Raw genomic sequence first — 27,857 nt, 5'->3', positions numbered from 1 at the left:
GTGCATTGTTTGTTGGTTTGTGCGCGTACCCTCGCACACGTGTGTATGTGCGCCGCGCGCGCATTTGTGTGGCCCCGCCCCTCCTCGTGTGATTGCCAATCGGAACGCTCGTTCCTGTACCGGAAGTTTTGTTGTTTACATTTTCCAAGATGGCGGCGGGAATGTATTTGGAGCATTATTTAGACAGTAAGCTATGTGTTTTATTATCTTGTTATCGGGCAGAACGAAGCATACATTTATTGCACGTCATTTGTTTAATGCATAGGTTAATTTGTGGTTAACTCGCGTAATTAACAGCAACGCTCTGACGTGTACTAGCGTGTGGTCATCGTTTTCTGGGCACGGTCTATTTACTGGAAGATTGCATTACTGTAAGCCGTGTTCCAGTCAATAGACTGAGCCATAAAAACCGTTGAGTTCTCCATAGCACAGGACAGAGCATCAATTTCACTTGAAATTGATCATCGTTGGCTTTCCCTTTTGTTTATTTCTAAACCGTAAACTAGCAATTCACATCTTGTTTGCTTATGTTGTGTGCAACATAAAGCACACATTATGTAATGTTGTACAGTACCTTACAACTGCACAGCTTGGCTGGCATTTACGTTTGTTTTCCAGCCAAACTGACTGTCCGACTTGTTGTGTTTCCCTTCGCCAGGCATAGAAAATCTGCCTTTCGAACTGCAGAGAAACTTCAATTTGATGAGGGACTTGGATCAACGCACAGAAGGTGAGAAGAACAATAGAATGGTGGAAATAAAAGTTTAACTGGCAAATGGCAATCTGAACTCACACCCCAGTTTTCAGATATCAATCATTCAACATGCCTTTATAATATATTTAGATTTTATTATTATTCAAATTATATCCTTTATGAGAATAACAGTTTTTATATTTCATGCTCTGACAGTACTTAGCTAAATAGTATTGTCAATAGATTAGAGTGAATTTACATGGTCTTGAGTATTCCGTATCCGTATGTACATAGTTTACAGTTCATATGCATTTTAATTCCCCCTGGCCTATCGGATATTTTACATAGGGTGACCATATTTCCAGCCACTCAAACCGGGACGCAAAACACTGTTGCCTAAAACTGGGACCCTAAAAGCAATGCGCATGTTATCGTGCACGTTACCGCGCACGCGCGTGCCCATTCTCTAACGTTCGTGCACGCGCACACACGCACCGCAGGGTTGCAAACAGGCAGTGAGTGATTGACAAACAGCCTCAGCGTTGAATTCAGACACGCAATGAATTTGTTCCTTTTTTCTGATTGGTTAGGTGAGCATGTTTTCATTAAAAGAACATGATAAATGTCTATGCAACCACTGAAAACAGCTACTATTATTTTAATTCTGGCGAAAACCGGGACAATTTTGCAGTGAATGTTGAAAACCGGGACATATTAGTGTTTAGAGATATTTGTCGGGACACCGGGACACGCAGCTTGAAAACGGGACTGTCCCGGGTAAACCGGGACGTCTGGTCACCCTAATTTTACAGAAAAGGGGAACATATAGCATTGATTGATTGAATACTTTATTAGACAGAAATGTAAACAGCACAAGATACACAGTCAGACATTTGGGCTAAAACGATAACACAAACAAATCCAGTGGACTTTCATTGTGGTCCTATGCATCTCGCTAAAATGCAGTCAGTGCAATCTGTCATTATACTTATTGTCCATAACAGAGTTTGTGTGACAACATAACTGAAAATTGCACATCTACAAGCTCACAATATGTTAGCGTGTTGTCTTGCAAGCTTGTAGATCCACGTTTTCCTGTGAAGAGATTTGGTGTAAACTAGAGGAAATAAAAGGAGAGGGCCATTTATACGTAGATCCCTGTGGGACCCTGTTCGACTATGTTTTTATAGGGCTTCTGTGGTTAAGTGCCGAGAGGTTTCTGTGTTTCTATCCTGCAGATTTGAAGAGCCAGATAGACTCCCTGGCTAAAGAGTACACGTCCAATGCTCGGACTCTATCCTCTGAGCAGAAACTCTCCATACTCAGGCAGATTCAGCAGTCCTACAGCAAATGCAAGGAGTTTGGAGATGATAAAGTACAATTGGCCATGCAGACCTACGAAATGGTTAGTACTACTACTGCTCATAGTATCCATACTACATTATGCAAGTGCCAGGCATGTAACAAATGCTTCAATATGTTGAGTCTTTTAATTAACAATATCTAAATGTCTACATAATGATAAACCTTTTCTGCAGGTCGACAAGCACATCAGGCGTCTGGACACAGACCTGGCCCGGTTTGAGGCTGACCTGAAGGAGAAGCAGATTGAGAGCACCGACTATGATTCCACCTCCAGTAAGGGAAAGAAAAGTATGTGAAAAAGAATGGACCTGGTTGTCCAATTGTGCATGTTTATCTTTTATCTTAAGACATAAAAAATCATATGGTATATGTGTCCATTAGGGATGTTAATCGACGCATTATTGGCGAATCGACGCGTCACGGCCGAAAATCGACACGTCGATCGACTTTTTTCACTTTTTTTTTCGCTAAGCAGCAGCTGAGAGGAGAGCACAACGGCGCATTACTTTAAGCAACACAACGTATGCAGCTGCACCCATCAGAACTAGCATCAAAGCCCTAATAATAATTATAATAAATAATTGCTCTTCCTTGCGTTAGCATGGAGGCTGTTCTTTAGAGACTAGAAGCGGAGTTACAAAGTCCATGGAACTTAGTGGGGGCGCTCAGGCTAGCGCACCCCAGGCTAGTGTATCAAACCGACCGCGTCCACGGGTGTGTCGCATTAACGTGTATTTTGCGATCATCGCACACGACGGCGACGCTGCCATTAACAAGCGAGCTTTCGTGTCAAGCAATGAAGCATGCATGCAGAGGCAGGAGGTAAACAAAAGCATCCAGTCCATAGAGTTGATACAGTCAGAGGCAAGTCAGCGCGCACTGCTATGACGCGTGCATCAGCCCGGTCCAGCAGTGTTTCTCAACCAGTAGTCCGCGGACCTGACTAGCGCCGCATGCATGCGAATGCACAACACTCGTCTCCGACACAGACACACACACGGTCCTCTCACATATGGAAAACATTAACGCTTATAACGTTTTTGAACGATTAAAACCTTTTTTGGGGGAAAAACTTTTGAAAAATAAAAAAATATATATATTTTTCGATTTTTCGACTCGCGGTGGGCGTGAGTCGATCGACGCGTCGATTTTCGATTTTTTTTTCACATCCCTAGTGTCCATTGTATTAGCTTAATGTCTTTGTTTTTCAGTGAGGGATGTGTAGTAGGTTGAAATAGATTGCTTATCTTTTTCTATTATGTATAATGCAACATTTCCTCAAATATCATTGAATGTATATTGCATTTTTATCATGTAAGGTGACTCCAGGCAGAAGGAGAAGAAGGTGGCTAAAACCAGGTCTAAAGTTAAGAGTTCAGATGAAGATGGCAGCCCCAAGAGCACACAGAAGAAAGTCAAACTCCTCCAACCGTGAGTTTGCCTTTTTGTATCAATAATAATGATTGTTGACTGGTGTTGTTGACATCTTGTAGAAGATTATCACAAGAATAGTCTGGCTACTAATGGCTCTGGCCTTTTCTTTCTTTACTGTTGGTTACATGTAACAGAATTGATCAGGGAAATAGTTTATTCTGTGAATAAACGATTGTATTTAGTCGCTCCTGATAAAGCCTCAAAATGTACATTTATATTCAAACGTTTCCTCCTGTTCTCAGCGGAGAGTTCAACACCCCTGCTGCCAACTTTGGGAATGTGCACCCATCTGACGTTCTGGACATGCCGGTGGACCCCAACGAGCCCACCTACTGTCTGTGTCACCAGGTCTCCTACGGCGAGATGATAGGCTGTGACAACACCGATGTAAGTTCCACCGCACAATGTCCATGTGAACGGACAATGAGAGAAATACATTAGAATGTAATAAAAGTCATGTGTTATGTTTAGTCATATTTCTGTTGACAAGAAATAATTTAAACACTGTAGGCCACTGGCACATATATATATATTCTTTTATTACAGCTCTACAGTCCAAAAGCATGTGTGTAGCAAATGTAGTGTTATACAGAGCATTCATCTGATGTTTAGTTGTTGTCTTTTCCTCAGTGTTCCATTGAGTGGTTCCATTTTGCTTGCGTGGGCCTGACAACCAAACCAAGAGGCAAATGGTAAGACGAGCGCACTGCAACACCTACTGTAACACTCTATCTTAAATTATGAGTGAGGAATGGATAGTGTTTCATTCCAGATATGATTGCTGGAGTTAAGAAAGTAATTCTGCAATTAACCTTCCTGGTGAATTTCCATTTCATTCCATGCAGGTATTGTCCACGCTGCTCTCAAGACAGAAAGAGGAAATAAAGTCACCTGGATACCTGAAACTAAACGGAAGGTCACCAATCAGATAAAGAATCAGGAGGAACAAAAATAGTATTTTCTACATTAGTTACTAGTAATTTGTTTTTTTCATCTTCCTTAACATTTGGTGCTTTTTCTTTTGGTTTACATTTTTGATTGCATTGCTTTGATGTAATGTGTGAAGGAGACTTGACGGTTACTAATGTATTTAAATATTGATTTTTGAAATGGTTGACATTTTTGTAGTTACTTTTGGTGCTCTCATCGTGTCTTTTTTATTTGATTTTTTATTTTACATTTAATTTTACAAGTGAACAATAAACACTACAATTCCCCTAATGGTTTGACGGTTCTAGCATCCCTAATACTGTATACTGCATTCATATAGCCTACAAGACTACAAAGTTTGGGATATTCTACCTTTTTTATTTTATTTTTTGTCAAATACCCCATTTGGCCCTGGATAATTTTATACTTTATTAGGTAGTTGTGTTCATGTGCTTAATCTGAGAATACTAGCTTTTCTTTTGAAAGTATAACAAAGCAGAGTGAAAGGCTATGAAGACCAATGGCATTTCAGCAGTATTGACTCATCTGTGGTAGTAGATTGACACTTTTCATTTTAGCATTTAATTTGATGGATATATACAGAGCAACTGTTTCTTGAGCAAAAAAAACAAAAGCAATTTCTGTAGCTGAAACATTGGTACAACTGAGTTGGGATGGATGATTGTGTTTTCCATTATTTCAATACAGCTACTACCTCAAAAGATATTGCCTGTTGTTGTCCTTTGTAAATTTGCTTCCATATTATATTGGACTTATATTGGGAACTGGACAAATAATCTGTCCGCTACTGACAGCAGGGAGGACTGTAGCCCTAGAATGGCTGTGATATTAGGCTACATACATTTCATGTATTCCAGATAAAGAGCCATAGATCACTATGCGCCTGGGTAGCAGAATCATTTAAAGTTGTGGCGCTGTGTGTGTACTGTGTAGCCTATCTGGTGCGACCTTGGAGTCGGATATTGTTCTCTAGTTTAATATCCATTTGAAAGTTATGGCAGGCATAAAACGTGTTTAGTTAAATATCTCCACTTTTCCACGAGCTTCCCATGGACAACATTCTCTGCCCGGCCCGAAATAAATGTCTGTTTGGCTACGGACCCCCATTTGTTGGCATTTCAATCTCTGGGACCCCAATTTATATTGTAAAATCAATGTTAATTGAACTCTGAGAGTGTACAAATAACTATCATTTAGCTGGGGACCCCCTGGAACTCCTTCAAGGACCCCTGGGGGTCCCCGGGCCTTCACGTTGAGAACCAAATAGTTGTAGTAGTGCATAGATTCAGAGTTATGTTCATAATTCACCAGTGGATGTCGCTCTGTTTCCAAGAGAGCGGTAGTTTGGGTCCAGTGCGTCGCACTTCCTGGGCGCGATTTCAAAAGCAAGTTTCAGTTTGAAATTGTTTGAGACAGGCGGTGGATATTAAGCGCACAAGCCTTGACCAGCTCGTCATTTTATTGTGGTCAGTCGGACTACAAGCAGCAAAGGCGGCGGTGAGAATATAAATAAAGCTGTACCCTTTCCACTAAAGTACACTTTGTTGTATCATATCGTTGTTAATTTAAATCACAAGTCACGGAATGGTGCTCGTGTTAGCTTATTAGCTAAAGCCCTCATCCACAAGACAACTAGCTACACACGATAATGTTTGCTTGCTCACTGCAAACTGATTTTAAAAGGTGTTGTCTAACTAACATGCTGCCATTATTTAACTATTACTATGGTATTCAACGCAAATAAGCTAGTTGTTTAACATACGTCAGTGGTTGGTTGATGTTGCACTTGCAACATTGAGGTTGACATCTAACTGTTGTTGTTTATCTCTTGGCCGCTGACTCATTTGTGCTCGAAAATCTACTTACTCCCGTCTCAGCCTTTGTCTAATGCCGCTATTCACCCTGTTAATATAATACAATTCACCCTGTTAATAATAATATAATGCAATTTACTATAATTCAGGGATGTCTCAGGACTTCTTCGTGCCCGTGACCGTAGGTGACCTGGTCAGGTCTGGTGGCATCAACCAGTATGTTGTCCAAGATGTTCTTTCTCCCAAACAGCTGTCCCAGCATCTCACCAGTAAGTACAGTAGAGGAGTAGACATTTAGCTTGTATATGAATGGAATTGTTATTATTTTAATGGCACAATCAGATGGTACGATTATAGAAAAACACTGTTTCATGATTATTATCCATGATTATGCCTTCATTTATTCCACAATGAATGTATCACATGAGTATTCATGAATTGACGATTTATTGTATTTGACCCACAACATGTCTCAGCTCTTTTATAGGCCTTTCAAGCAAATGATACACTAGTTAAAGGAGCTATAGTCAACTTTTTCTTGAAAAACGGATGCTAAAATAAAAATAATGTTTCGAAAATATTTTATAAAAAAATAAGCTTCATATATGTGTTTCTATTCAAAAATGTCCACAAAAAGCGTAAAATAATGATAAAATAATCATTTTGGCCATTGTCAGACCAACACTTTGTTTACATTCTAGTCTATAGACTAGGATGTAAACAAAGTGTCGGCCCTACAATGAAAAAGTTGACTATAACTCCTTTAAGTAGCAATATAATAAATAAAAATGATACAATTCAAATATTCAATACAAAATAAATCATCTATCAGGGATAGATATTTACACTTGATGTTACTAGGATTCTACATTATAAGTGACGTTTTAAATTGCTGTTAAAGCAAATCAGTTAATTACCGCTTCCCTAGCCTCGGAAACCCAGACTTACCGCTTCCCTAACCAGTGATGTGTTTACATTCATTGACTAGCTCTTTAAACACTAACCAAAAGTTATAAGCTAAGATATACGCATTTTCAAGAAAGCTCCCATCAATTCAGATACATACACTCTATAAAATTATTGGGGCTTTCAAATATTTTGTGGATGCTTGAACATCACATTTTATCTGATGCGGTTCTATTCTATATTTATCACATGCAGTTTTCAAGGCAGCGCTCAGAAGTAAGGGACCTTTGTGCATCCTGGAGCATTTTGACACGGGCTACAGTGTGCTACAGTAAGTGCCCTCCATGTCCTGCATTTGCTCCTGCACTTATTCCTGAGTGTTTAATTTACACACTTCAGAATTATAAGTGGATGATTAGAAATGGCCACTGAAGCTTTTACTGTGTGTTGTTGCCATCAAATCATACAAGGGTTATGGGAATCTAACTCCTGCATGTTTATTGTTTTTCTATTTCCTTTTTCCAAGCCATTGCCGTACATTGGACTTAAACATCAAAGAGGACACTCTTGAGTTACTTGTCCAAGGTAAAATAAACTTCTGGTGTTATGATATAGGGATGGAGAATTACATTGTAATTGATAATTCAATTGTATAATATAGAGTGTATTGGTACATGCAAGTGAACAATTGTAAAGTCATGAATGCCCACGGCTATCCAGCTTCCATAATTATAAATCGAACAGTGCCATACTTTGTCTTCCTCACAAATCTGTCATTATCTGATGCTTACTTGGCTTAAGCCTACCCTTAACATGTATTATATATTTGCATTTATTGTCCATGTGTTTACCAGTATATTTACTGGTACTATTTGTTTTGTTTATTCCAACTTCAAGTTCATTGAGTATGCCATTAAGTTACATCACCCTAGACATCTTTCAAGTGTGAGGTGTCATCACCTTCATTAACTATGATTGATCACCTCGTTGTCTTGTGACATCCTCTTTTTAAAAAGGGACTAGAGCAAACATTGTTAGATTCATACCGATGAAGGCTGGATAGCTGAAACACCTGTCACATTTCCTGAGGCATGACAAATTAAAACAAGAAATTAGCTTATATTCACATTGTTTGACTTTATTTGTTTATTGGGCCAACATACCTAAGTGATCAGATTGTGTGGTATAGAGAGAAAATCATGAGTGCACCATCTGAATCAATCATCTCTCCCTTCAGTGGTCAGTGGCTTCTCCATATCCCTGCCAGCGCTTCTCGCCTCCACCACCTTCTCGGGTCCAGACCGCAAGGCACACCTAAATGCAGTTAAAATGAGCGTGTTCCTGCTCTGTAAACTCACAGAGAGCCTGGAGAGTGACTCCTACAGACAGTGTGTTGTCACAGCGACTGGCAAGGTATTTGTATTCTACAGAGAAACATTGTTGTTTTTAATATAATGTATGTTCAAGTGGTAATGTTAAAATAATGCCCAATGATGAGACAAGGCAATTATGAGCCAGTCAGGCCAAAAGATTAGACTCTAGCCTTGTGACTGGTGGGTAATCTTGGTGGTGTGGCGGAGTTCGGTTACACTGCTGTAAGGGTCCACCCACAGTCAACTTGCAGCCTCCTACGCTCTGTCTTTCTTCTAAAGAAATGTGGAAATGACAAGTGGGGGGCTTCAGACAGTGTGTGGATATGTGTTGTGTTGTTTTGTCTTGTTTATTTGTGTGCATGTGTTTGTGTCACCTGGCAAGAAGCTCTAATCTTTGCGTTGAAGGCCAATGATGGCTGTGATCTTTGTTCTTTGGTAATCTGAGGGCATTTATTTGGTGCTACTAGTGTTTTGCTTGGGATTTGCTGAACCCATCCCATCAGAGTGAGCAGTGGCAGTGATACCTTGTCCCAAGGCATTTTATTTTCACATGCACATACAGTACAATACAGTTGTGTTGCATATATGACTAGCAAAGCTATTCTTCACAAGATGATAAATTGTACAATATTAATCACATTACGTAAAGCAAACAAACATAATGCATATCTTTCATAAACAAAGTAACCAAACTGGTCATGAATCAAATTAACTTGTGTAATGTGTTTGACATCTTCACTACAGTGAAGCCAAAGGCCCACGGTGGACTGCATTGGTTCCATTTGTGAACGGCGGTTTGTCTTTGTTCTGTTTCAGTCCGCTAAGAAGGGGAAGGCTGGAGGAGACGGTCTGCTGCAGTGGGACTCTGAGAGGGAGAGGGTTCTTCAGGCTCTGATCCAGCTCCTCCAACTGGACATCCGCTCGCTCTGGAGCCTCTCCCTGGTGGAGGAGGAATTCATCAGGTGGGAGGAAGCACCGTTAATCCTTCTGTTTAGAACACTGCAACTGTAATCTAAGACTTTGATATGACTCACAAAATCAAGTAAACCGTTTTTTAAATTGAATATTTATGGCTAACTGTGAGACTGATAATTATACTGATGTTGAGAGATAATTCAAATTGGGGTTTATCATGCGTCTGACAATTCCAAATCTTGTTTGGAACTTTGGTATTTAAAATCCTCACTGAAACTGCCTGAGAAATACTAAAAATATTACCCAGGCCATGCCTGACTAAAAATATTACCCAGGCCATGCCTGAGAAATATTAAACATGTAGGCAAAATGTATTCTGGCTGCTGCACCATCGGCTTACGCAGCAGACTGTGCTGAGGGGGGAGACAGGATCTTCCATCGCCGACTGAACTCGATTACGGAATAAGTGATTTACCTCTGCTCTTGTTCAGACTGGAGAGCTCTGTAGCTCTGTCTACGGTTGATAACATTGTGGTCTTAATGGGAGATGGCATCATAGATTAGACATTGGGTCTCTTTTCATGCCATTTCTAATGATACTATTCTCCAAATGCCTGTATCCTTGTCTTCTCAGTTGTGTGACTTTCTGCTGTTACAAGCTGATGGAGAACCCCACCATCATCTATGTGAAGACCAAGCCCACCAGAGATGCCATTATCCACCTGCTGGGAGTGCTCATCAAGAAATATAACCACCTCTTGGGTTAGTCTGCCTTCACTCATTCACACATACGCAGCTAAAGCCTAATGTTCGTCGGAGACTGGGTGGTCTCTGAATTTCAGGTGTTTGTTGCACACTAAGCTGTCCCAGAGTTAGAAAATTACCCTTGGAAATATAGTACATAACCATGCTATCTGGAAATATAGTATGGTTGTGTCTTTGCCCTAGACTTAAAATACGTGGATGATCATGACATGTTAAAATGATGCCCAATGATGAGACGAGGCAATTATGAGCCAGTCAGGCCAAAAGATTAGACTGTAGCCTTGTGACTGGTGGGTAATCTTGGCGGTGTGACGAAGTTCGGTTACACTGCTGTAAGGGCCCACCCACAGTCAACTTGCAGCCTCCTACGCTCTGTCTTTTTCCTGAAGAAATGTGGAAATGACAAGTGGGGGGCTTCAGACAGTGTGTGGATATGTGTTGTTTTGTTTATGTGTATGCATGTGTTTGTGTCACCTGGCAAGAAGCTCTAATCTTTGCGTTGAAGGCCAATGATGGCTGTGATCTTTGTTCTTTGGTAATCTGAGGGCATTTGTTATGTTTTGTTCAAGGTGTTTTTATTGTCGCAATACAGTTGTGTTGCATCTATGACCAAGAGGCAAGAGTACAAAGCTATTCATCAGAAGTTCACAACGCAACCTGTGAGCTTGTAGATTACCGGTAGCTATTTTAGCTATGTTTGAGTGACACAGTTTTGCAACAAATGATAAAATGGTTAATCAATTTGTTGGTGATTTAAATCAATTTGTTGGTGATTTAAAAACTTCTTGATTGATCGGAAAAGTAATCACTATGAAAATATAAATTAAAAAATCTATACAATATTCACTATGAAAAAAATCGATAGTTGCAGCCCTACCATCTGTTTACGCTAGGGTTAATTTCGTTAACAATAATAATGCAACTTCATGTTTTCCTTTGGCTTTTCCCTCCTGACCCTCATGTCTACAGGTGCCAGTGTGAGGGTCATTCAGTTGCTGCAGCACTTTGAACAGCTGTCATCAGTGTGTGCCCAGGCTGTGTCCGTGTGGAGCACAGAGTATGGAGTCAGAGCTATCGTAGGAGAAGTCATGAGGTCGGTGTGATATGCATGTATAAATTGTTTGCATGTTTTACCCATGTACATTTGAATGATGGACTGATATATGAAAAATACCCTGTTGCAGTGGGTTCTGGGTTCTCTTTATTCTAGCCAATTCAGTGTTTTGATTTTGAGTGATGCCACAAAACAAGTGCTTAAAGAACAATGCTGAGGGCGACCTCTGGAAACTGTTTCACCTATACATACAGTCCAAAAAACGTAATCTACAACGGCTTGTATAAAAGTTTAATGATATTCAGGCATTAGTGTCCATCATTTTAACTAGTGCCCATCCATTGTTTAACCCGTTGTCGAAGGACCTCTTCCTTTTATGTTATATTGTAGTCTCTGGTTTACCTACAGTATGACAAACATGGTTAAACAATGTCCAGGTCCACTTTAGTAAATGCCATGTCTGGGCTATTTCTAGAAGCTTGTTAAGTGATTTTACTCATGGCCTTGATTCCATTTTGTGGATAAAGAGAAATTTGCTTCTGTAGCATGAGCCGTGACCTGTGCCGATACATCCGCTATTTCAAATATCCTTCAAACAGTGTTAATTTTTTCAGCAAATTTTGATTTAGTCTTAGTCTTAGTCTTTTGAATAACACACCGTTTAGTCTTAGTCCTGTCTTAGTCTTCTGAAATAATTTTTGTCTAGTCTTAGTCGACTAAATATCAAAACATTTTAGTCTTAAGCCCTTTGCACACAGGACAGTTGCGTTTTTTTCGTTTGCGGCATGAATAAAACGCATTGGATTTGGTGTGCAAGGCTGTGCGGAATCGGCGCTGCGGATCCAAAAAGGAGTCATAAAAGGAGTGATGAGTTTTTTACCGCATGCGACAAGACGCACGAATCGAACTGGGTTCGATCGAGAAAAAAACGCACGGCGGCAGCCACTCGTCGCACGGCTAATTCGGAGCCGGTGTGCATGAGGTCATAGAGAATCATTGTTTTCTTTTCAAAAAATTATATTGTCCGTTTTATCCGTGCGGTTAAACGCGCCTGTGTGCAAAGGGCTTAAGTCTTAGTCTTTTGGGATTAGTCTTAGACTTTTAGTCTTCGTCTTTTAGGATAGGTTTTTTAGCCTAATATAACCACATAATTATGAACAAGTCATTGTCTTCTACTGCCTGTTACTTGGTCAAAATAAAACATACATAAAATATGTATTTGCCTTTAATTTCATTGCAGTTAAATGCCAGTGTAATTTTTTGCAGCCATTAGTCTTAGACTTAGATTTAGTCTTAGTCTTAGTCTTTTGAATAACACAAATAACAGTCTTAGTCTTAGTCTTTTGGGACTGTTTTAGTCTAGTTTTAGTCTATCGACAAAATATCAAAATCTTGTAGTCTTTTAGTCTTAGTCTTAGTCGACAAAATTAACACTGCCTTCAAATGACCATGATAATTATGTAAATGAAAAGGACTTGCTGTATTTAACAAATTAAAATAAGTCTACGATAAGTTACCTTCAGCTTCTTTTGAGACTCCTCTGTACTGCTGATCTCGATTAAGTTCCTGAGAACCAATCAAACACCTTCCCAATACTGTAGTTAACTTTAAGCTAAAAGGTAAGAGTTCTACAAGTCAGACCGCAAAATGGACCAAACTGCACTATTTGGCGTAGATGTGACACCATATCAGCACTGCACATTGAAAGCTAAGGGAAAATAAAGTTATGTCAAGAGTTTATTAAAATGCACTTTTCGCATCATTTCAGTATTCTACTATGTGGGAAGTACACAAAAAGGTGTAAATCTAAGTTGTAAAAATAAATGTTTTCTCATAATGGTAGGAAACAGTATTTCTGAGATACTTTACTTTCTTCTCCTTTGTCAAAGTAGCTGACTTTGTGGATAATTGACTGACTTGGAATAAGGAGATGATCTGACTGGTGTGCTTCATCGCCTCTCTGACAAAGTAGGCATTGGATTAGAGTTAGACAATAGACTGTCAGAGCAGGAAATGTCATACGTCAGTCAGAATGGAAATAATGGATGAGTGCATAATATAATAGGTAGGTTTATAGGTTAAGTGAATTTAAGATGTGCTGCTGCAAAATGTCAACTTATAAGATCAAGATGTCCAATTGACTAAACGTACTACTTGACAGTTTGTACAGTCTATTTATGTTTTCAAACATGGGTCTGTGACCTCTGAAAAAATAAAATGATGATCAGGTTGCAAGTAATGTGGGGAGCAACCACCCAACATGGTTTTTTCCCCCTTTTTTTCTTAAGCTTAAGTTCCACTTTTTTAAGCTGCACATTGAAGATCATTGTCTAATTATGGCCAAATCATTGTTGGTTCATACATTTTGAAGGGATTGATAATTTAAGTCTGTAGTTGCATGGGACTATGAACAGGCAGACATGTGAACTCGGCTGCCAACAAAGCCAAAAGACAGTGATGCACTTAAAAAAGTTTAAACGTTTACCTTTATGATTTAAGTCAATACGCAACAAGCACTTGGTCGACAAGTGCCACTGAATCCAATAAATGGCCCTGCCCAATGATGAGACCAAGGCGAATGCGAGCTGACTGAATAAGATAGTTTGCGTGCTTCTTGCCTCTACTGGCTGGTTGTCATGGGAGTGTAGTTGAGACTTGCTGCTCTGCTAATAGGCCTGCCTACAGTAACTTGTCTTCACCCCAATTGTTCCTCCATTTAAAGTTGAATTGGAGAAATGACCAGGTGGATGCTGACACTGTGTGTGTGTGTGTGTGCGCGCGTGTGTGTGTGTGTGTGTGTGTTGGAGACAAAGAGTTCACTCGACTGTCAATGAGGTTCAGTCAGCCATGAGCTAATTTCTTTGGTAATCTGAGGGCCAAAATCAGATGCAACCCCCTCCTCTGAGTCTGTTCATTTATCTTTTTATTTGTATATTTTAAATGTTATGAGCTTGGGTGCAAGTCTTACCGGCATTATCTAACCATTGAGCTTCACTGAATAGAAATGCAATCACTGTCTGGCAATGTTTGTGGCTTGTTTGCCTTTTGAACTCAAGTGTACGTCTCTGATCCTTTTTTCTTTTTCTTTCTCCTTTTTTTAGGGAGATTGGTCAGAAGTCAAGCGAGGAGCTGGCTAGAGAGGGGTCGGGTGTCAAAGCTTTTGCCTCTTTCCTGTCAGAGCTCGGTTCCCTGGTACCAGAACTGATGATCCCCAACATCAGCGTTCTCATCACACACCTGGAGGGAGAGGTACTGCACTACTGTTCAGTGTTTTGCTGTCTTTTGATGGACACAGATTGATTGATGGATGAGATCAGGGCTATAATTCACACCACTACTGATTGACCAGGGTTAATCCACTGCAGATTGACAAACATCTGAATAAAAACATTTCTATAAGCATGATCAGTAAGAGACATTGAAGCCTTGAGTGAATTGTTTGACATGAAGCCAGCCAGCCTGGAACTGGAATAAATTCTTGCACTACTGCAAGTTCTGCATGTCCAATTGACTTTAGAGAATGAAATACACAGGTCCTTGAGACTTTAAAGCAATATATCAACAAATGTATTTTGCATCATGTAATCTTGCTTAATCACACATCTTTCTACATGGCAAATGTTTGGGGGGTTAAGTGCAATTCTCATGTGCAGCGTTTCTCATTCACTGCAGAGCCCCAACATGCGTGTAGCCGTGTGTGAGATTCTGGGAGAGATTCTAGTGCGGGTCCTGTGTGGAGACGGTCTGGACGAGTCCGGTAAAGCCGACCGAGACCGCTACTTTGACACGCTGCAGGAACACCTCCACGACACGCACTCTCACGTCCGGGCCCGAGTAATACAAGGCTACACACGCATCGTCAACAGCAAGGTCAGTTACTCTCGAGTCTGATGTTGTGATTGGTTACGGGGTTACCACCATGGGTTGATGAAGGAATGTATCCTGGATGATGTGGATTTTAGGGTGAGGTTTACTTTACTAGAAGGATGCAATGCAATCCAAATTGAATTACTCTATTTTGTAGGGGGCTTTTGTTTCCACACCCGCTGTGCTGTACATCTTTTTTCCTGTAATCTGTCTGAAAGCAATAGGCCAAATCAAATTCCTTGTATGTGAACTTAATTGGCCAATTACAGATCCTGCTTCTGATTTGAATGATTGTTTCAGTGGAGCACTGCTTTTTTTTAGCATTACATTTAGAATGTGTTTGGGTGTGTCTATGACTGGTCTATGGTCACAGAATTAAACCATCCTCAACGGCATGTGTTTGTCTGCCAGGCATTGCCTCTGTGTCGATACAGTGAGGTTATGGGTTTGGCTGTGGGACGGCTGATGGACAAATCAATTCATGTGGTGAAGAGCGCTATTCAGCTGCTGGCTGCCTTCATCGCACACAACCCCTACAGCTGCAAGGTAAACAAAACTACAAATCCACTTTGTAGCTGGAATAGTCGCATGCTTTCTCCTTTGACCAAAACAATTTATACAATTTGTAAATTGATTTATATCAGCATGAAATAAAGGCTTGGTATAGCAGTTCAGAACTGTACCATATCCTGGGAGGCAGATACCTGGGCAGTCTTCTCAACAGTGTTCTGTCTGGCACTAGTCCTCCCTATAGCATCCCTGCTCTCTGATGACCATGGCGAATTGAGGGAAATCGCCATGGACAGATACGGAGCTGACACCATCTTTTCCCTATCCTTACGTTATTTTAAAGTCGTACTGTGTAATCATTTTAGTAGTCTTTTGGCAACACCTCGTAGCTCTGTCATTACACGACTTAACAAGTTGTCAGAAGAAACTGTATTTATTCATGTTTAAATGCATAACTGACTACATTTTCTATGTATTTTTGGCACTAGTGTCGAGGGCAGAGTGACACAGGCAAATAAGATTAGTGTTGAGAGAAGTTATCATATGGAATGACATTGTGAAAGATTATATCAAAACAAACTTTTGTTTAAAGTATTTAGAGATCTTAAGATGTATTTAATGGTACTGCATGTGAGACATGGTCAGTGAGTTGAACATGCCATACCACCGTATAGCTTAATGTTGTCTTTTGTGTCTTCTCAGCTGAGCAGTGCTGATCTGAAGAAACCCCTGGAGAAAGAGACTGCAAAACTTCAAGAGTTGAAAGAGAAATTGCAAGGGAAAGCACCCGGTATATGAAAAATCAAAGTCACTTCAAAAGCCTTTTTTCTAAATTACAGAATGTTGTCTTAAACTAGGAGCCTACAGCTTCAGGTTCCTTTCCACTGAATTCAATAAATGGCGCTGCCCAATGATGAGACCAAGGCGAATGCGAGCAGACTGAATAAGATGGTTGAGTGCTTCTTCTTGCCTCCGCTGGCTGGTAATCTTGGCAGTGTAGTTGAGATTTGCTGCTCTGCTGTAAGGGCCTGCCTACAGTAACTTGGCGTCACCCAAATTGTTCTCCATTTTAAAGTTGAAGTGGAGAAATGACCAGGTGGATGCTGACATTGTGTGTGCGTGAGTGCATGTGTGAGTGTGTTGGAGGCAAAAGAGTTCACTCAGCTGTCACTGAGGTTCAGTCTGCCATGAGCTAATTTCTCTTGTAATCTGAGGGCCAAAACCAGGGATGCAAACTGTGAAATTCTGTGAAATTTGCCATTTTGAGATGGTAAAATAAATGGGTCAACTAAGATTCATGTAAATATTTTTTCCCCAACAAGTATGCCTGACTTATTTTCTTATAACAAAGGAAACCAGCACTCGCTTAGATCCAAGTAGGATTCTTCTTGTTTTTATTAAAGGGTTCACCCCCAATTAATAAAAACAAGAAGAATCCCACTTGGATCTAATTGAGTGCTGGTTTCCTTTGTTAGAAGTTCATTGCTGCAAGAACTGTGAACAACCTGACTTATTGGATACGTTATTTTACTTTGCAATGCATCTCTGTGCATCTATCCTACCAGGAGTCTTCCCAATACTTCAGAGTAGCTACGATGTGCTTGGTATTGATGCCACACAAAATGTAATTTAATTGCTAAACTAAACACAATTGCAACTCGTTGCGATTATGTGGTCGATGTACAGTACATCTGGTCACCTTCGAGCAACCACAAGAAATATTACTTTTCCGTAGACAACTGTCAATCCAGTTCCTCCTCTGTGCAGGAAGAACACGCTGTGCAGCGGGTATGAATGTGAAGTTCATCGTGACATTCCTCCATCTTAAAAAAGTCAAGTTGTTCATCAGAAAATGTCAATCATAGATTATACTATGTAAATTCTTTTTCACCTTTTTTTTCCCCTCCCCACTTAAAATGTTCTTGTCTGTCTTCGCTCCCTATCAGTGGCTGTCCTCAAAGCGTCCGAGCTGTGGGCAGCCATGGAGCCCGAACTCCTGGTCACTGTCAGGGCTGAACTGGAGCCCACCACTGAGGAAGAGGAGGAAGAAGAAGAGAAGGAGGAAGAGGTGGAAGAAGAGGAAGTTAACGAAAAAGATGACAGGACTACTGCCGTGCAAGTCGCACAGTTCCTCCGCGTCAACAAATACAGGTGACCCAGTAATGTCCCACATAATGGAGAAAGATTCAATTTTTTTTAATTTGAAGTCATTAAGTCAATTTACATTGAAGCTGGATATTTTTGAAACCGGATAAATAATTGGAGACATTGAAAAATATCCGATTCACTGGATCCTTGTAGACATGGAACCCGGATATCTCTGAAGACTTTACTGTGTGTGCTTGTCCCCCTGGTCAGGGGACTCAGTTATTTTAGACCTAGATATCTTTGTCGTGTGGACCTAGATATTTTTCTATGTGGATATCTGAAAAACCAGGATATATGAAATGTCCAGCTCCGTCTGGCCTAGGCCTGAGCTACAATATATGGTCTTCACGCTTGAAAGTACATTATGTGAAGGGATTTCTACTAAAGGAAAGACTAGGATGAATGTTTTGAAATCTTCTGAACTGAATGTGTCCAGTCCCATTTTAGTACATTTGCATTGAACAGTTCTCTGTGAAATCTCTACTGTACTACTGTGGCTTTATCAGCATGCAGACTTTTGTTTTTGAGACTGGTGTACCACCCAACATAACATTGGTTGACCAGGTTCCCCCAAGGCTTTATACTTGGTCTGCTAGTGTTTCTCTACAACAAACGTCTTTGCCAAAAATGGGCAATCTACAAGCTCACAAAGAAAACCTGCATGGAATGGATGTTTTCTGTTACACTTTGGGATAGTAGTTTTGTTCGCCGCTAGGTAACACTGATGATGGCCTAGAGCCGAAACGCGTCTTTCTGTCAAGCTGCTGCTGCTGCATCATTAATAAAAAAGACTCCTAAGAACTGAAAGTGAGTACGGTTTATACCTTTTTACTTTCGCCGCTAGGCTGACCTTGTGTTTCTTGTGTCTTCCAGGAATGCAGTACGTCTGTGTATAAAGGCCCACAGCCGTTTCCCAGAGTCCGCGCTCTTCTCTGCTCTGTCCAGTGTCACACCAGAGACCGTGATGAACACATTGGCTCTGCTATTCAAAGGTACAGGTTTTTTCTATCAGTTTACCTGTAGCTGTTAAGGGAAGCAAGCGGTAGGGGGGAGGGGGGGACTGATGTCCATGAATGATCGGTACAGATTAATGTAAGACGGCTAGTCCAAAATTCCCCTTTAACATGAGGTGATCAATATGATATACATAGTGGAAAAAGTATTTCCCTTTTCATTTTTCACATCTTGCTTATGTGGAATGCCAACACTTGAAAACCCATGTCCATGTGTCTGTCCATCTCAGGCCCTGATGATGAAGCTGCTGAGTTGAGTCAGAACCTCCCTCCTACCCCTCAGAAGGAAGGAGCAGAGAAAGAGGGAGAGGACGCTCGGGACAGCGAGCTGAAGAAACAGGAAATGTTGGTGCAGTACCTGAGGGACACGGAGAGCTTCGCCCTGCAGGTGGAAAGAGCCATCTCAGTCATAAACTCTATGCTGTACTGTAAAACCACTTCAGGTAAGGAGAGGTTCATCACTGACATCACATTTCCACTTATGCCTCAGCAAAATATGTTGTGCAGGAAAACCCTGTTTTATTTCTTTGCTTCTTTTCTCATTAAGGGACATGGTTGTCTTTTTAGAATTAAAACCTTGAAATATTTACCAACTCATATAAAATTATATATCACTGCTGTCGGGCCGAAAACTCCTAAAAATGTTCATTTTTGGGACAATGAGCTCAAGTGGAGTTAGGAGGTTTTGACCGAAGGGCTTTTTACTATTCATTGGTTTCATTTTAACCAACACAGACATCTTTTCATTGGTTCAATATTATTTTAACCAACACACAGACAAAGGGTGTTCAATAGCCCTGATATATATGCCAAACAATCTGAAAAACCTCACAAATACAAAAAAATATATCATCCTTCATCCCTACTGTGGACTGATGACCATGGCTTAATATGAACCATGTTCTGGCACTGATGTGAACTTGTTCTGTTTCCTGCAGTTGTCCAGGAGGCAGTACAGTTCTGTGTGACGGTGTGTGAGTTCAGCGTGGCCTGCTCTCTGAGCGGCGTGAGGAAGATGCTTCCTCTGGTGTGGTCGGCCGATGCTGCCGTTAAAGATGCTGTGGTGCAAGCCTACAAGCGCCTCTACCTCAACCCACAGGGAGACTCCACCAGGTACCTATCTGGATTTAGTTGGACTGCTAAAGAATTATTTTTGGGTTTCCCGTTGATGGGTTGTGTGTATATAGGTGTAAATGTAATCTTTTTAGAGTATATACAACATACATTTTGTATTTTTTTAAAAAATAAACATTTGACTTTTCTTTTTCAGAAAACCTTCAGAAGACAGTATTTTCCTCTAATTACATGGCATACACATAAATGTAATGTTGAGGGGGAGAAGGGGACGGACAAATATATTACACACACCATCCTAACTGGAGCTTGACTCCAATGCTGCCTAAAGTAAACTAAAACAGAATGTCTTCAATGTCATGCATCGTCTCAATTGAATAAGGTAGCGGGCGATGAATAGCGACTGATGAGTCGTGGCTTACTGAATAGAGAGCTAGACGAGGTTCTTTGACAGCTGTGATAGCCTGGAACACCCTGCAGTTATCTCTATAGACAGTTAACAGGGTGTCATTTAAAAAGGAAACCGTTTGAAAAGTAAAAAAAAAGGGATTTTCACATCTCCAACTTCCTTGGGTTGACAGTGTTAATCTTTAATTGGCATCTTTATTAGATGTTAGTTCACTGTCTGAAGTCTCTTCTCTCCTCAGGGCCAAAGCGCAGACACTGGTGGACAGTCTCTCTGTGCTCATGGTGGATGCATCTCTGGGGACTATCCAGTGTCTAGAAGAGATTGTAAGGAAACCTCTCTCTCTCTCTCTCACTCACTCACTCACTCACTCACTCACTCACTCACTCACTCACTCACTCACTCACTCACTCACTCACTCACTCACTCACTCACATATATATAAAGGCCTGATTGTTTGGTGGCTTTCTAGGGCTGCACAATGGCTGAAATGGTCATCCTAGTTATTGTTTTCTAAGTATAGAAAAATAACTGGGATGATGCTCATAACCTGACCCCAAGGTGTAGAATAATCGCTATTAATAGCAGTAGAATTTTAATGGACTTTGATTTTGGGCAGTCATGCACGTCCTAGTTACAGTATGCCCTGGTCAGTCAGGCAGACAGTTAGTTAATATATGGATAGGGATGCATGCACAGCCGTGCAGTGCTACGTCACATCTGCAGCATATTGTGCAATGCACATAACCTGTTGGCTCTGACGGCACACTGTTCTGATTCTGAACCTTCCATCCACGTCTCTGTAGGTGCAAGAGTTCTTTAGCAGTGGCAGCGTTCTCCAGTCCACTGTGGTTCAGGTTCTGTGGGAAAGATTCACCGGCAAGCGGGACACATCCGGTCTGCACAGGCGAGCTGCAGTCCTGTTGCTTGGCATGGCCGCACGGTAAGAGTCCTACACGTCATGAATGCTGCTGAAGTATTTTTCACAAAGCATTTGATGATATTCAGTTATTTGTTTTCGAACCTGGGCTTTTTTTGTACTTTTAGCTGGTATAAAACTGTTCTGTTAAGAAGCCTCTCAGCCCCAATTTGTAAGTATCCTAGTAGCACTTTGTAGACAAGTATTTATATGTATCATCTTGATGGTGTAGAGTGTAGGGTCCTCTGCAACGTCAAGTCACCCTCTGCACATGGAGGGATTGGAGGCCAAACTGCCACCCTAGAACCCTTTTCAACATCAAATTGTTTTCATATAAAGCTGACCTTCTTTAAGCCCCGTGATGAGAAAAAGGCTTATGCGAGTACACTGAATTAGAAGGCCGAGAAATTCCCGACCAATGGGTAGTGTTGGTGCCGATGTCTATTTGCACTTACTGGTAAGCTTTACTTACTGGTAAAGTGCAGCATGTGGGTAGGATGGTGATAATTTGTCCTAATTTGTCTCTTGTTGAAGTTATGTTCAACTTTAGAATCTTGGGTTGTATTGTGATCTGGCAAAGATAGCTGACAATATTTGGATTAACATCATAATTATCTGTTGTTGCACTATGTGATTGGAGAATGAGGAATTATTTTTATAACCCCGGTAATTACGGTAAGTGAATGAAAATGTATTTGTATAGCGCTTTTCTAAACATAGTTCCAAAGTGCTTTACAGACATTTAAAAACGAGAGCAAACATTAGTAAAATGAAGCAAATAAAACAAAAGATTAAAACAATTAAATCACCATAAAGAAAAACACTTTTAAAAGCAATTTAAAAGAGTCTGCTAGCCTAAGATCCAAGGGGCCCCCCCATACCCGTGTCTACTAGCCTAAGATCCAAGGCCCTCCATACCTCGTGTCTGCTAGCCTAAGATCCAAGGGCCCCCCCATACCCCGTGTCTGCTAGTAAGATCCAAGGCCCCCCCATACCCTGTGTCTGCTAGCCTAAGATCCAAAGGGCCCCCTCATACCCCGTGTCTACTAGCCTAAGATCCAAGGGGCCCCCCCATACCCGTGTCTGCTAGCCTAAGATCCAAGGGCCCCCCATACCCCGTGTCTACTAGCCTAAGATCCAAGGGGCCCCCCATACCCCGTGTCTACTAGCCTAAGATCCAAGGGCCCCCCCATACCCTGTGTCTACTAGCCTAAGATCCAAGGGCCCCCCATACCCCGTGTCTACTAGCCTAAGATCCAAGGGCCCCCCATACCCTGTTGCCTGCTAGCCTAAGATCCAAGGGGCCCCCCCATACCCCGTGTCTGCCCCTAGGGTGGGGGGGGTCGGTGTGTTGGAGGGGCAAGTCCCATACCCCACAACCACTGACTCCCCCTAATGCCCCCCGACTGCCCCTAGGGTGGGGGGGTCGGTGTGTTGGCGGGGCAAGTCCCATATCCCACAACCACTGATCCCCCCCCCCCCCCCCCCCCACCCAAAAAAAAATGGGTGCTCCTAGGGTGGGGGGTCGGTGTGTTGGCGGGGCAAGTCCCATATCCCACAACCACTGATCCCCCAACCCCCATACCCCACAACTGCTAGATATGGGTATATCTGTATATAGAGAAGTACTGTAGATGCATACAGTATGTCTTATTGCGTGTGTGTGTGTGTGTGTTTGTATACGGTGTATATATTGTTGTATATAGATATACAGTATGTTAATGTATTATAGATAGATATACAGTATGTTTATGTGTGTGTATATAGATAGATAGATTCATTTATGGATGTAGCTAGTGTTTGTAGATATGTATATTTGTGTGTATAGATAGATACATCTATGTATGTAGCTAGATATGCATATGTTTGTAGATAGATATACAGTGTGTCTGTATCTGCTCTGCTGTAACTCATTCTCCAATCACAGACCACAGGAATAAATGTTAAAAAATTACTGAGTGTTTTGCCTCATCTCATGGCCAGTAATCTATACATCCCATAGTTCTACCAAAGCAAAGAGTAACATCACTTTAATGAAGGCAGGAAGACACCTGATTCAGTTGGCTATGTGCATTTTAATAATCTGAGGGCTGCTAGGAGGGCAATTTAATCATGTTAGACATAATGATGAGCAGAACTGCTTCTGTATTTTCAACTCTGTCCAGTTGTTCTCTCAGGTAGGCTCAGAAATGAAATTGGGAGGGGGTAGAACGTGTAGCTTTACTCCCAATCCAGGCCCAGAGCTTTTTATTGCTTGTCCTTGCCTCAGCTGTCTGAGTGGAAAAGATGTGGTTAGTCAAAACCAGAACTCAGCCCTGGCTGCTCTGCATTGTACTGAAAAGTAATAACCAGATACATTTTGGCTCGTCGCCAGCACTTTCAACTGAATGTTTCTTTTAAAAATGTTCCCCCCCCCCCTCAATCTCTCTCAAAGACGGCCACCGCTGGAGGGGAAGGGTAAGCGACAGGATGAGAGGGGGAGAGGAGGGGAACTATCTGCAGTCCTCCCACACTGTGCTGCCTCTCTTCCAGCCAGGCAACATTTATAACCTGTTTAATCTCCTATGTGCTTCTGCTAACCGGGCCTCCCACACACATTATTCGGGCAGCAGGCTGGGGCTGAGAAGGCCAACAGAGGGGACAGGCAGCTGATAAATGGAAATACTGTATAGACTAGAGTTGCCCAGCCTTACATGGCGTGTGGGGGACGGGGTGGGTGAAAATATGTACATTTGATATTGCTAAGGTTGTACTGTATTACATGCAAGTTGAAAGGCTTTTGCTGCAACATCGTGTGCAATATACTATACTGTGTTTATCTTTCTTGTATGAGGCAAACTACAGAATATATTTTTTGAGCAGGTCTGTTTGAATAGTCAAAATGAGTGAATTGTTGAATAGTCAAATTGAGTGAATTGTCGATTGTGTGTCAATACAGTATATGTACCTGAACTGTGTCCACCCTGAATTGGACATATCTGAGTCACTTCCTGCTACACTGGTAAAGCCTTTTTAAGACAAATGTAAATGCACTGGGAGTCACCTGCACACTGGAGATGATTGCACACCGGGTGTCTGTGTGATTCAGAATTGTGAGGTGGAAATGCCAATTTTACAATATTGTTCCTGGCTGGTTAATGATGGTACGATTATGGAGTCGATCCTTTTCAAAGCAGCCATTTTCACTGGTAAATGCAGATGAAGGTAATGAGGTTAATTGTAGTGTGTGGGTGGGGGTTTCTTCATGCCAGCATGAAGTTAACAGTGTATTAGTAAGGAGATGCTGGCAGATTGACAATTTTGAACTGTCTTAACGGCCGCTAAAAGGTCTATCAAATTTGAATGACTTGATGTCTATGTGCATGTCCATTAACAGGGCAGAGAGGGAGGTTGTCCTCAGTAATCTGGACACCCTGTGTACTGTGGCGCTGGGTGAGAAAGTGACTGAAGACTTCCTGTTGGCCAGAGATGCTGTCATCACTATCTGTAGCATTACAGACCATGTCAGGGTAAGAACAAAGCACCACACACGGAAACAATGACTCGCTACACACTGAACAATGAATGAATTGATTTCTATGTTTGTTTACTATATTCAAATGTAAACTGTCATTTTATGCAGTCATTTTGTAGAATTGGCTTTTTTCACTGGCGGTTATCTCATTATCTCGATACACAGTGAAGATGTTTTACTTGTTCCATTCTTCCAGCAATCTAAAGGTGCCCCATTCAGATTGCCCCAGGACCATCAGCTCTTCACCTGCCTCACACAGGCCATTGCTGAAGGTAAAATGCACTGTACTTAGGAGGCAGGGGCAAGTGTGAAGATTAAGCTGTAATGTAAAGAGGTTTTCACACAGCTAAGCTGTAATGTAGAGGTTTTCACACAGCTATTATTTGAGTCTTGTTTCACAATGGGTTGACTTTGTTCCGAATGTGAAGTTAGTTTGCAGTAAGGATTCTTGTTAAGAACAACAAAATCTTCCTTTATGGAATTTTATACAGTGTCTTGAACTTTTTGATATTCATGTATTGTTAGACCTTAAAAGACCATCTTTACTCTCTTCCTGTGTGGCCCAGGTGTGGTGATGGAGGACCCCTATTGGCAGAGCTTCATGGAACAGGCTGTCCGTGTCATCTACTTCCTGGCTGAGTCCCCTGACCAGCTCTGCTCCCACCTCCTCCAGCGATGCGCTCGCCTCTTAATGGATCAGATCGCTGAGACTGGGGACACTGGGGACAAGGACGGTGACCAATTGGAGTGTGGATCTCAGGACAGCGATGACCCCAGCAATGAAGGTGAGGTGTTGCTTGATTTGTTGTGCCCGTTTGTGTGCCAACATTCAGTCACTTGATATCATCTTTTTAATCTCCTGTCTCTTTGTGCCTCTGTCCCCTGTAGTGAACTCGGTGTGTCTGGCTCAGCTGCTGTCCCTATGTGGCTGCGTGGCTTTCTGGCAGGTGTCTCACCTAGAGCGCAGCGTCAGCATGGAGCTGAGGAGGAGGAGAGTTGAGACTGAAGAGAGGGAGGAGAAGGGGCCCTCCAATAAATCAAAGGTAACTTTTAGGGGAAATATTAGGGTGTCCTTAGCTCAAACAAGATGGGCACCTTGGTATATGTCATACGATATGGACACGTTTCGGCTCTGTGCCTTCATCAGCTTAGTGACAGATGCACTTGTAGTGTAATTTTTAAGGTGACCTAAAAATGATGACGTACTATAGTCTTAGTTCTATGCCTGTTATGCCAACAGCAGGGAGCCAATGAGAGTGCTGTGGAGGAGGAGCTTGGCTTGGTTGGCGCCTCTGCCGAGGACGCAGAGGCAGAGCTCATCAGGAAGATATGCGAGACTGAACTATTGGCTGGTAATGACCCTGTTCTCTACCTGATTATCTGATGTACTGTTTGACATGGACCAGCAAGTCCTATCCTTGCTTTTTCTAGAAAGTGTTGCTTCTCCCGTGGTTATTAAAGATGAAAATATTCTCACCGTTTTAGAGGAAAACCTGCTCTCTGCCTTCCTGCCCCTACTGGTCAGAGTGTGCAGCTCACCAGGACGTTACTCCCACCCACAGCTCACGGCCGCAGCCTGCCTGGCCCTCTCTCAGTTCATGATGATCAGGTGAAAAGACACAAATAAAAAAACATTTACATTATTATCAGAGACGGCCTGTGTTAAGAAGGCTTGCATGCATGGCAAAAAATTTGATTTCTGTCCAAATAATGATCCTATTATAATGAATTCAAACCTATACACAAGTCTAGTAGAAACTAAAAGGTAAAACATGAGATGCGTGGTGCAGCCGCACTATAACTGTTATACTTGCAGACTGACCAAAATGATTGACTTAACATAATCAAGAAAATGTCTGTGTCCTGGGTCAGTCCATCGGTGTGTGAGGAGCACATCCGTCTGCTGTTTACGGTGCTGGAGCGCTCCAGTCTTCCTGTGGTACGGGCCAATGCCATCGTGGCTCTGGGAGATCTGACAGTACGTTTCCCCAACATCCTGGAACCCTGGACACAGAACCTCTATGCCAGGTAAGAGGCTTCCAACCTGGGTTCAAGAAGTGTGGACAGTATGCATAACTGCATATTGTAGAGTTTGGAGCTAGGCAAGCAAATGGGACTAACTCATTCCAACCTTGATGTTATTTCTAATAATGCAGTCATTCCCAAACTTTGAACAGTCACATACTCCCTGAGACACTGCATCATGCTGAGTACCCCTTGCACCACGGGAGAGAGGAATAATGGAACATTTAATTTATTTGAAATCTTGAATCTAGCATACATTAGCATACATTGTTACAGAGGGCATCAGCTGATGCTAGGTTAACACTGTGGCGTGCATGCGGGAGATGGAGGGAGAGCAAAAGAACTTAGATTGTTGTCTGGGGCAAATATCACGAAAAAAAGCAATTAGCTGATTTATTTAGTGTGTGGTGGCACCCCGTTTGAAGACAGACAGACATGTTTGAAGTGGATCAAAAAGCATCAACAAGTCATTCTAGGCTTGCCAGTGAAGTTTTCCCATCTCAGTAGCAGGAAAGAATATAACCTTATTTTACCTAATTTCACTCATTCTCGCTCGCCCTCTGCCGCACTCACTTTCTGTTGTCTCTCTACTTGTTGTATTTATTTCTTCCTTCCCTTTAAAGGGGCCACACCATGCTTTTAAAATTTAAAATTTTGTATAAATATTGGTTCATAATACGGTTTTATACAGGTTTTTTTAGCCTAAACAACCATGACATGGCCCCTTTAATGACAGCTAGTTGGGTTTCGAAAATGGATGCATTGAAGCGGGTTGGTTGTTAAATTATGAATACTAGTGCAGTACTCGTTGTCAGTTGTTGGATGCCATCTATGGTGACGGGCATCTATGATGCACCAACAAGTTGCTGAATCTCACACACACACACACACACACATCACCACACACTGATGTTGTGCTGTGCAGAACCGTTGTTAAGAATTGGACACTGGTGGTTTTAGACACACTACCGCATAATTACTACTGTGTTCCACATTGTTCCTGCAAATAATGTGTAGTGTGTTGTAATTATACATGGATGGGTGGGCAGAATAATTGAGGGGGAAAGGCTAGGGGTCCCACGTGTCCCTCACACTGGGAAGGGAAGTTCA

General features: G+C 41.7%; 2 protein-coding genes across 3 annotated transcripts in view; both read left to right on the top strand.

Annotated features, from left to right (window-relative positions):
• The first annotated feature begins 144 nt into the window (after positions 1 to 144).
• ing4 (inhibitor of growth family, member 4) lies at positions 145 to 5,035 on the top strand. Of its 2 annotated transcripts, none has more exons than XM_080745553.1 (8): positions 145 to 186; positions 659 to 730; positions 1,933 to 2,099; positions 2,233 to 2,332; positions 3,379 to 3,490; positions 3,736 to 3,880; positions 4,124 to 4,185; positions 4,339 to 5,035. In XM_080745553.1, exons 1-8 carry the CDS (start codon positions 150 to 152, stop codon positions 4,376 to 4,378), a joined length of 735 nt encoding a protein of 244 aa, XP_080601679.1. In that variant the 5' UTR covers positions 145 to 149; the 3' UTR covers positions 4,379 to 5,035. The 2 variants fall into 2 exon arrangements, with proteins under 2 accessions (XP_080601679.1, XP_080601678.1); XM_080745552.1 differs by having other exon boundaries at positions 2,233 to 2,347.
• Positions 5,036 to 5,845: 810 nt separating this feature from the next.
• The window catches only part of ncapd2 (non-SMC condensin I complex, subunit D2), a gene marked incomplete at its 3' end in the record, with an annotated part of 32,657 nt that continues 10,645 nt past the window's right edge, over positions 5,846 to 27,857 (top strand). The window contains exons 1-25 of the mRNA XM_080743336.1: positions 5,846 to 5,941; positions 6,408 to 6,527; positions 7,420 to 7,495; positions 7,691 to 7,749; positions 8,402 to 8,577; positions 9,354 to 9,499; positions 10,087 to 10,214; positions 11,187 to 11,310; positions 14,373 to 14,520; positions 14,944 to 15,141; positions 15,550 to 15,684; positions 16,351 to 16,438; positions 17,595 to 17,799; positions 18,670 to 18,788; positions 19,040 to 19,252; positions 19,748 to 19,922; positions 20,531 to 20,615; positions 21,096 to 21,232; positions 24,585 to 24,717; positions 24,919 to 24,994; positions 25,289 to 25,507; positions 25,611 to 25,765; positions 25,963 to 26,074; positions 26,208 to 26,331; positions 26,595 to 26,750. Coding sequence (XP_080599462.1) covers positions 6,410 to 6,527; positions 7,420 to 7,495; positions 7,691 to 7,749; positions 8,402 to 8,577; positions 9,354 to 9,499; positions 10,087 to 10,214; positions 11,187 to 11,310; positions 14,373 to 14,520; positions 14,944 to 15,141; positions 15,550 to 15,684; positions 16,351 to 16,438; positions 17,595 to 17,799; positions 18,670 to 18,788; positions 19,040 to 19,252; positions 19,748 to 19,922; positions 20,531 to 20,615; positions 21,096 to 21,232; positions 24,585 to 24,717; positions 24,919 to 24,994; positions 25,289 to 25,507; positions 25,611 to 25,765; positions 25,963 to 26,074; positions 26,208 to 26,331; positions 26,595 to 26,750 — 3,305 coding nt within the window. The 5' untranslated portion in view covers positions 5,846 to 5,941; positions 6,408 to 6,409. The remainder of the gene's footprint in view (positions 5,942 to 6,407; positions 6,528 to 7,419; positions 7,496 to 7,690; positions 7,750 to 8,401; positions 8,578 to 9,353; positions 9,500 to 10,086; positions 10,215 to 11,186; positions 11,311 to 14,372; positions 14,521 to 14,943; positions 15,142 to 15,549; positions 15,685 to 16,350; positions 16,439 to 17,594; positions 17,800 to 18,669; positions 18,789 to 19,039; positions 19,253 to 19,747; positions 19,923 to 20,530; positions 20,616 to 21,095; positions 21,233 to 24,584; positions 24,718 to 24,918; positions 24,995 to 25,288; positions 25,508 to 25,610; positions 25,766 to 25,962; positions 26,075 to 26,207; positions 26,332 to 26,594; positions 26,751 to 27,857) is intronic.

Source organism: Nannobrachium achirus, assembly GCF_963921795.1.
Source record: "Nannobrachium achirus genome assembly, chromosome: 2".
In the NCBI taxonomy this organism is placed as follows: Eukaryota; Metazoa; Chordata; class Actinopteri; order Myctophiformes; family Myctophidae; genus Nannobrachium; species Nannobrachium achirus.
The sequence above is the reverse complement of the archived record's forward strand: the minus strand, read 5'-3'. Positions and strand labels throughout refer to the sequence as shown.

Excerpts from the sequence above, each read along its gene's own strand:
- ing4 (XM_080745552.1), top strand. The coding sequence starts at position 150 with ATGGCGGCGGGAATGTATTTGGAGCATTATTTAGACA. Across the intron at positions 731-1,932 it reads CTTGGATCAACGCACAGAAG|ATTTGAAGAGCCAGATAGAC; the intron begins GTGAGAAGAACA and ends TCTATCCTGCAG. Across the intron at positions 2,100-2,232 it reads CCATGCAGACCTACGAAATG|GTCGACAAGCACATCAGGCG; the intron begins GTTAGTACTACT and ends CCTTTTCTGCAG.